The sequence below is a fragment of the Lipotes vexillifer genome, unplaced genomic scaffold (genome assembly GCF_000442215.2).
Source record: "Lipotes vexillifer unplaced genomic scaffold, Lipotes_vexillifer_v1.1 scaffold581, whole genome shotgun sequence".
Taxonomy (NCBI): Eukaryota; Metazoa; Chordata; class Mammalia; order Artiodactyla; family Lipotidae; genus Lipotes; species Lipotes vexillifer.
In genome coordinates, this window is record NW_006788182.1 from 510,340 (window position 1) to 519,598 (window position 9,259).

The following is a 9,259-nucleotide window of genomic DNA, read 5'->3' on the forward strand; positions in this document are numbered from 1 at the left end:
GTAATTCTGAAAATGAAAAGAGGGAGAACAATGGAATGGTCACTGTAGAGAACCACAGGATCAGATGTATGCTGTCCACACAGGCTGTGTACTCTTGCTTTTCAACAGAGGGGACTAGTGCACTCTGTTTCTTGTAATTATATCAAATTCTGTGTTCACCAGATTTTTAAAAATAGATAGCTAGTAGGAACCTGCTGTATAGCACAGGGAGCTCAACTCAGTGCTCTGTGGTGACCTAGATCGAAGTGGGGGAGGGAGGTCCAAGAGGGAGGGGATATAGGTATGCATATAGCTGATTCACTTCATTGTACAGCAGAAACTAACACAACATTGTAAAGCAGTTTTACTCCAATTAAAAAAAAAAAATTGGTAGGCCAGTTCAGCTCCAAGTAGCTGGCAGACTCCTTTTTCCTCCTCTCTCAACTCTGGTACTTACACTCCCTTGTCCACACCTTGAATTGTCCTAGTCCTTTCCTGTTACAGTGGAAACTAAACAGTGTTCTCCCAATTACCCAACTCTTTTCCTGACTTCATTCTTAAAAGTACTACTGGAGTCAGCAAAAAAGATTACTGTGGTGGGACTTGAGTGAACTCTTTCAGTAGAGTGATCACAACAGAAGTTGTTCTGTAGTTGTTCTTTGAGGGTGTGGCGACATATTTGGACCACATTCTCTCTCTGAAATGAGGTTTCTAGATTCAGAACTCAACTGAAATACTGTGTAAAAGTTCTTGGTGGCCCTGTCACCAGATCCAGGGACTGCTTATCACAGTTCGTCATCTTCAAGTCTACTTCCTTCTGCTATATCCCCCTCGAAACTCTCATTTTTATCATTTTCTTGACATGCAATTTATTAGTGAGCCCTTTGTTCCTAGAGCTTGTTTTAAGTGTTGGATATCATTACTGATAGGGACACAGAGCATGACTCTTTCCTGGCTGTTCTCTTCCCCTTCCTAACATCACTATGATGTGTGTCTGGTGAGCATTTGCTTGGAAGTCTTCATGCACAGGGGAAGTTTGCTCCATCATGATCATGTTCACATGTATAAGCCCCAAAGAGAAAAAAGTAGTTATCTTTCTTTCTGTGCCAGGGCCATACGCGTGAGCTTGTTGGTCACAAGGGGGGAAATGGACTCACTTTCTCAGTTAAGCTGTCATTGTCCCTTACTGTGAAGTCCAGTTGCTGAGGGGAATTTTCCCCTTGATGACTGCTTCCTTTTATTGCTTTAGGGCACTGATATAGTGAAATGCAGAGAAAGAACTTCACAGAAGTGGCAGAATTCATCTTCCGGGGTTTCTCTATCTTTGGAAAGCACCAGATAACCCTCTTTGTGGTTTTCCTTAAAATCTCCATTTTCACTCTGGCTGGGAACATCATCATTGTGACCATCATTTGTGTTGATCTTCACCACCACATACCCATCTACTTCTTCCTGAGCATGCTCTCTGAGACCGTATATATATTGGTCATCATCCCATGAATGCTTTCTGGTCTTATTTTTCATAACCAGCCTATCTCCTTGTAAGGCTGTGCAACCCAGATGTTCTTTTCTGTCATCTTGGCCACTAATAATTGCTTCTTGATCACATCTATGGGCTATGACCGCTATGTGGCCATCTGCAAGCCCCTGAGGTACACAGTCCTCATGAACAAAAGAGTGTGTGCTAGGTTAGTCTGTGTGTCCTTTGGCACTGGTCTGGTTATGGCAGTTCTCCATATAATGGCCATGTTCCATTTGCCCTTCTGTGGCATTTACCTAGGCATGAAACTTTCTAGCATTGATATCACTGTCAATGAGATTATCAATTATGGTGTAAGTTCATATGTGATTTTTGTTCCTGTGGGCCTGTTCTTCACTTCATATATCCTCATTATCTCTTCCATCCTTAAGATACCTTCAACCAAAGGCTGGAAGAAGACCTTTGCCACATGTGCCTCCCACCTCACTGTGGTCATGGTCCACTATGGCTGTGCCTCCATTGCCTACCTCAAGCCCAAGTCAGAAAATGCAATAGAAAAAGATATTCTTCTCTCTGTGGCCTACACCATCATCAATCCTCTGCTGAGCCCTGTTGTTTACAGTCTGAGGAACAAGGAGGTCAAGGATGCCCTATGCAGGGCTGTGGGCAGAAACATTTCTTAACAGATTGAATTGTTTTGTCAGGAGACCTTTGGTCCAGTGTAATGTGTGTCTACTCACAAACATGGCATGATTCACAAGTTCATCAAATACAATGTTTGTGGAGAATAATGTCAAAGAGTTGAAATGCTTTTCCTTCTCATGCTCTAAGGGTAAAGCAGAAAGCAAGGTTTTTGCTCTGTCAAATTTTGTTACCAGATACAAGAATCATTCCAAGCCAGATTAAGACTGCTTGTTTCTGTGCCTGAGGAGTTATGCTTGCAAATCTCTTTTGGCCCTCACTTTACCTGGCTCCTCTCAGACAGTCAAATCCTTGACCTAGTCTGGTAAGGAAAAATGGAGAAAAGGCAGTTGGAACAGATGTGAAAGAGGTCTTAGGAAATGAAGCTGCAGAGACAGCCTGAGGATGGCTTTCATTCTCAGAAGTTAAATCACTTACCCCGTGACAGTCATTTCAGAAACGATTTTCTTAATTCTTACTGATTGAAGAATGAACAGCCTCAGCAAAAAGGGTCATTTCTTTCATTATCCAGCCATGTTAGCTCCTTAGCTAGTATCCATTTCTGTGTGTCTCCCTTCCTTCTTTGCAATCAAGGCAAAAATCTCTGTTGTTCCTAGAGGCTAAACTGGGAGAGAATGTATTGGTGGCTGTTTTCTGTAACTGCACTTTTATCCAGATGTACTTGTTATAAACACACTTCTTTTTTCAACCTATGGAAGCCTTTCAGATTTAAAACTTCTATGTAGTAACTGCAGTGGCATTGAAGTAGTTGTCTTAGATACTGGCTATTCTGATTGCAGAGTCTAAGGCAAATGTCATTGAATTCCCTTCTATCAGCAACAGTGCAAACTTATCCTTCTCCCAATACAATTTATATCAAAATAAGCATATTCATGCTACATTATTTTATATCCTCAATGAGGAAGGTTGTGGGAATATTTTTTTAATAGACTTTTCTTTTTGTAAATTTATTTATTTTTGGCTGCGTTGGATCTTTGTTGTTGCGCACGGGCTTTCTCTAGTTGGTGTGAGCGGGGGCTACTCTGTTTCGGTGCGTGGGCTTCTCATTGTGGTGGCTTCTCTTGTTGCAGAGCACAGGATCTAGAGCGCAGGCTTCAATAGTTGTAGAATGCTGGTTCAGTAGTTGTGGCTTGCAGGCTCTAGAGCGCAGCCTCAGTAGTTGTGGCGCGTGGGCTTTGTTGCTCAGCAGCATGTGGGATCTTCTTGGACCAGGGCTCGAAACTGTGTCCCCTGCCTTGACCGGTGGATTCTTAACCATTGCACCACCAGGGAAGTCCATGTGGGAATATTTTTTGTGGATCTTACTACTAGTTTATCTCTGCTCTGAGACAGAGCTGGAAGATACCAAGAGACACTGATATGGCAACATGTCTTTTCACATACTTCCATTATGATTCCGTCCTCAGGGTAGCTCCTGTCCCTTACTTTCCAGTTTTATTTTTCTGTTCTGAACCACAGAAATAGTATTGCTGCATCTTCTAGGTGATCTGTAATTTACTATCTGTTCCACAGATCCTGATGTGAGGAGGTCAACAGGGCTGGGGTTCTTTGTCCAGTGTCCCTCGTTGCAGGCTCTCACAGTTGGGTGACATCATAGCTGATGTCAGAGTCTCTGTGATAAACATCACTGGGTATCCCTCTAGGAGAGGTATCTCAACCTGAGGTTCATAGTGCCTTGAGGAGTAGTGTTTGGAAGAGCTTAGAGGGGTTTTGAATTTTATGGAATTTTTTGTACTAGATTTTGTGCACAAGTATGAATGTGTCATTTCCATCATATTCTCAAAGAATTTTCTCTGGTATAAGTATTTCTTCCCTCAAATCCTAGCAGAAATATACCACAGAATCCAATTTTCTTCTTTTATAGATCATTTGCTTCCATAATTTCCTTAAACTCTCTTAGAGAAGCACTCTTTGACCCTGTCCACTTTTGCCTATGTGGGCACTGCTATTTTTCATTAAGTTGGGGAAATAGAAGGTGTGTGTTGTTCTCAGCTGGGAGGCTGAGGGATAATGAGGGGTGGAGAGATATCAGAAGGCACATGTGGTCTTCTGTGTTGAAAGTTTTCTGGCCTTCTCCCGTCTCGTCCCCTCCATTCTCTAAGTGTTTAAACATCATTCTTGCCCCTCCCCCTCACACCTCATGCATGAGTGAATTGCCCAGTAATATTACTTGTTTTACACACTTTGCATGACTTTAGGCTCACTGGAGGAAGCAGCTCCTACAGGAGAAGTGCAACAAATAGTACAAAAGTGGGTAAGACTATGCGGTCTCATATCCTTCCAGTACGATGAATCAGGAACAGTGAATCGTTTTATTACTCTCTCCTGTAATTATGCATGTTACTTAGATTGCTGGCTAATGTGGAGGCTATCTTCATTATCTTCTTTCTTTTTGTTATAATTCTCTAATGTCTCACTCTACCCATATTTCTTCATCTTGCTTCTCTTGTGCATTGCAAATGCCTCTTTTCTTTTAGCACTTTTTTTTGTTTATCTCTTCTGTGCATCAGAAAAATAACCATAATGTCAGTTATTTATTCAGTCTATGTGTATTTCTCAAGCACTGTGTGTTAAGCAGTTAGCTAGCTGTGGAGTTACAGTAACGAGTAATGCAGGGACTCTGTTTCAAGTTATTCACAGCCCGATGGGGAAGACAGACAAAATAGCAAAGAATACCAAAACTTGCTATAGGCATATGTACAGGATTGTTGTTTGGGGTCAGGAGTGTTGTGCAAAAAGAAAACTTGTCAAATCTATTTAGAAGGTCAGAACATAATTCAGAGAGGTGATATTTAATTAACTTTTTGTGGCATTGGGTCAATTGAAGTCTGGGGGAAGGATGAGGGAGGACAGTCAAGGGAAAGAAAAGAGCATGAGCAGAGACACACAAGCCTGAAAAAGCTAGATGTACTAGCAGGTAGGTATTATTCAACTCTGTATGCCCATTGCTGTATTGAATATTAGCCTGACAAATAATAGGTACTTAATAAACCTTTGGAAAGATGAATGTGTGAACAAATATTAAGTATAAGATCTTGTCCAGGAATTTCCAGTTTTTTGTTTGGATAGACATATCATATTATATTCCCTCTGCCTGCCATATAGACTTCCCTCACCTAAAGTAAACTAACAGAAAATGACAAAGTAGAGGTGACAACCTTGGGAGCATAGTTGAAATTACTTTTCCCCATTGCAGGATTGCCTATAAGCAGTTCTCACTTGCTCTATAAGCTCAGTTGACCTTCATGCATTTTTGTTAATTAGTCACTTAAAACTGGGCTGGAGGAGAAAAATCCTTCTTTGGAAGGAAACTGGATTAATACTAGGTTAGTATGTTTTAGCCATAACCAGAAAAATAACAGACTTGAAACTGATTGCTTGATAGCTTGACATATAAAACCAAGAGTTAAGATAGTTTAATACTTAACCTTTTAGAAAAAAAAATGTGAACCAGACTATTACGGATCTTAAACATTCTGAAATAGGATTTTCACAGTGTTGACTTTGTAGCTTCTCTAGAGAAAAACCAGTTTCACCTGATATCCTTTCACATTCCCTACTTGGAATGCATGATGGATTAGAGAATATAGTTGCAGCCCTACCAACAATAAGTAGAATAAAACATTTTCTTAATGAGTATAAATGTTTCCAGGAGGAGAGAGGAGGGAGGTAGGCAGGAGGGATAATATTAAGCCATATTAAGACAGGAAGTAAGTGACCCACAGGGCTTAATTTTTAAAAAGCCATATTTAAAAGGTGCAAGATCCCAGATCAGTTTTGATGCTGCTGCTGAATGAAGTATGTACACATGTGTGGTAGCGTATGTGTTCATGTGTGTGTGTGTAAGTATGCACGTATATTTTTGTGAGGGGAGAGATAACATTTGGGAGTTTTAGATGTGATGAATGCCATGGTCAAAGGTATTGATAATAATGCTTTATTTGAATTATTTTATAACTATCCCTAATATTTATGTAACTCTTTACAGTTCACAAAGGTCTTTCACATTCATGACCTCATTTTATACTAACAGCACTGTGTAAGATAAATATTACTACATCATTTTCAGAGAAATACACTGGGGGTAGATTAAGGGATGTTCCTAAGGGCACATACACAATTAGAGATAGAAGTAGGACTAAAAATGGAGCCTCAATTACAGATCTATTAATCCTAAATGCTCTTTCTGTTACTCCATCCATATGTACAAACACACACACAATTTATTCTAATCAAGGAATTTACACGCTCACACACACAATTTATTCTAATCAGGGAATAAGGTATGATGAATGAGTAAACTTTATGTTTTAGATACTGGAGCTTCATTTCAGTCAGTATTGATAGACTCTTACTGAAATGTTCTGTTTTCATTCTTGCCTTTGTAAACAAAGTATATTGAATCTCATGAATATATTTCTTTAAATGTTTACCATAAGCATTTAAAATTACCTTGTATTGTGGTTCATTGATATCGTCGGTTGAAACTGAGCTTATGTTAGAGTCTTTGAGTTAACAAAGAGTTAAATGACCCACATATTATTTTGTGAATTTTGTGTTAGCATTGTATGATTTCTGACTTTTTATATGATTCATTTTGTTACATCAAGAAATATGATATGCATATCCACTCTGAGTATCAGGCACTGGGTTAGGCACTAGATGCAGAGATAAGACCTGAGACTTGCTCTTGAGTAGCTCACAATCTGCTTGCAGCCAATTTCAGTAGAGTGCGATTAGTGCTATACACAGAGTACCGTGTAACCCCAAAGAAGAAAATGACATGACCCAGTTGGTGACTTCATCCGTTCATGTATTGGAAGATTCAGGTCAAGGTGAGTGAATTTGGCAAGTCCAAACACTGTGCTGTAGGGAGACTCCCTGACATTGTGCCTACTCAATGATGGCAAGTGCACCAAGATTAATGAATCCAAGTATTTCTATCATGTATCCTCCACAATGCCCAGTATACAATTAAATGCTCAACATTGGAATAAACAGAAAAATATGACCCATAATCAAGAGAAAGATAGTCTGTATAAATTAACCTTAAAATGGCCCAAATTAGTAGTCAGGGAATTAAAAGCAGGTAGTATACATAGGTCCAAAGATTTACAGGAAACCATGCTCTTAATGAACAAACAGATGTGGAATCTCAGTTAAGAAATGAGAGCTGTAATAAGAAAGAAATAGAATTTATAGAACTGAAAGTTAAAATATTTGAAATGAAATATTTACTAATCTTCTTAACAGAAAATTGTAATTGGTAAAAGACAGGGTCAATTAACTTGAAGATCAAATTCAATAATTTCTATTGATCTAAGAACAGAAAAGAAATGAATGAAAAGTCTCAATGATTCATGCAACAATACAAGAATTCTAATGTCCATGTAATTGGAGTCTCAGAGAGTAGAATGTGCCACAAAAATATCTGGAGATTCATTGGCCAAATTAATGAGAAATATAAACTTACAGATCCAAGGATCTCAGTGAATCCCAAACAGGATAAATAAAATTAATCAAATCTATGTACATCGGAACTGAAGCTTTAAAAACCAAAGATAAAGAAATCTTGAGGGCTTCCCTGGTGGCGCAGTGGTTGGGAATCCACCTGCCAATGCAGGCGACATAGGTTCAAGCCCTAGTCCAGGAAGATCCCACATGCTGCAGAGCAACTAAGCCCGTGTGCCACAACTACTTAGCCTGCGTTCTAGAGCCCATGAGCCACAACTACTGAGTCCATTTGCCACAACTATTGAAGCCCGTGCTCCACAACAAGAGAGGCCACTGCAATGAGAAGACTGTGCACCACAACAAAGAGCAGCCCCCGCTCACTGCAACTAGAGAAAGCCCGTGGGCAGCAGCGATGACACAACGCAGCCAAAAATAAATAAATAAATTAATTAATTAATTAAAAAAAAATCTTGAAAGTCACCAGGTTAAAGTGGTAAATTACATATAAGGGAACAATGATAATAATTTCACTGACTTCTAATTGAAAACAATAGAGACAAGAAAACAGTTGAGTGACGTTTTTAGTGTTAAGTCAGAATTCTATATCCAGTAAAAAATATCATTCAAAAATTACATATATATGTGAAATAAAGATATTTTCAGGTAAGTGAAAATTGAGATAATTATACACTACCAGAAATGCTAAAGAAACTTCTTAAGACTGAAGGGATATGACACCAGATGCAAACTATAGATATATAAAGAGGAATGAAGATCACTATGGTTATATAAAGAAGAATGAAGATATGTTAATATGTGAGTAAACAAGGGTATCTTGTTTTTCTTTCAGTTTTAAAGAATATATTATAATTTAAAGAAAATATTATGACATAGTATTGTGAGGCTTATAACATATATAGATGTCATATACATGACAACTATAGCATAAGGAAAGAGGTAAATATAGCTATATTGTTATAAGATGCCTTTGTTTAACAAGAAGTGGTACAATTTTAACTAAGAAAGATTGTAATAAGTTAAGAATGCATACCCATAGAAAAATAATGAAAAGAATAATGTAATGAGGTATACCTATGAAGGCAGTACAGAAATAAAATAGAATACTAAGAATATTTAAGTATTTTAATATTTAAGAAGTATATTAATATTTAAGAAGGAATAAAGGAACAGAGGAACAGCTAACAAATGAGACAAATAGAAAAAAATAGTAAAAGAGTAGACTGAAATTCAATGGTATTAAGAAATGTATTCAACCTAGGTATATGGTTGACCCTTCAGTGATGTGGAGGTTAAGGGTGCTCACAGCATGCCCCTAATACCCCCGTCCCAGCAGTCGAAAATCCACATATAACTTTACAGTTGACACTTTGTATCTGTGGTTCTGCATTTGTGAATTCAACCAACCTCAGATTGTAAACATAGTAATATATGTATTGAAAAAAATTAATCTGTAAGTATGCCTGTGCAGTTCAAACCTGTGTTCAAGGGTCAACTGTACTAAACATGTCAGTGAAAAGGAAGATGTTATCAGAATGGATAAAAACAAGCAAGACTCAACTATACACTATTTAAAAGAGAAATTTGACAAAAATACACAGATAAATTGAAAGAAAAAGTGTAGGG

The 9,259-nt window shown here is 38.3% G+C and overlaps 1 protein-coding gene across 1 annotated transcript; it reads left to right on the forward strand.

Moving 5' to 3' along the window:
* Positions 1-1,245: 1,245 nt before the first annotated feature.
* Positions 1,246-2,184, forward strand: LOC103079046 (olfactory receptor 10J5-like). Its single transcript, XM_082931216.1, is given in 1 exon segment — positions 1,246-2,184. A coding segment is annotated over 1 exon segment (939 nt).
* The last annotated feature ends 7,075 nt before the right edge of the window (positions 2,185-9,259 follow it).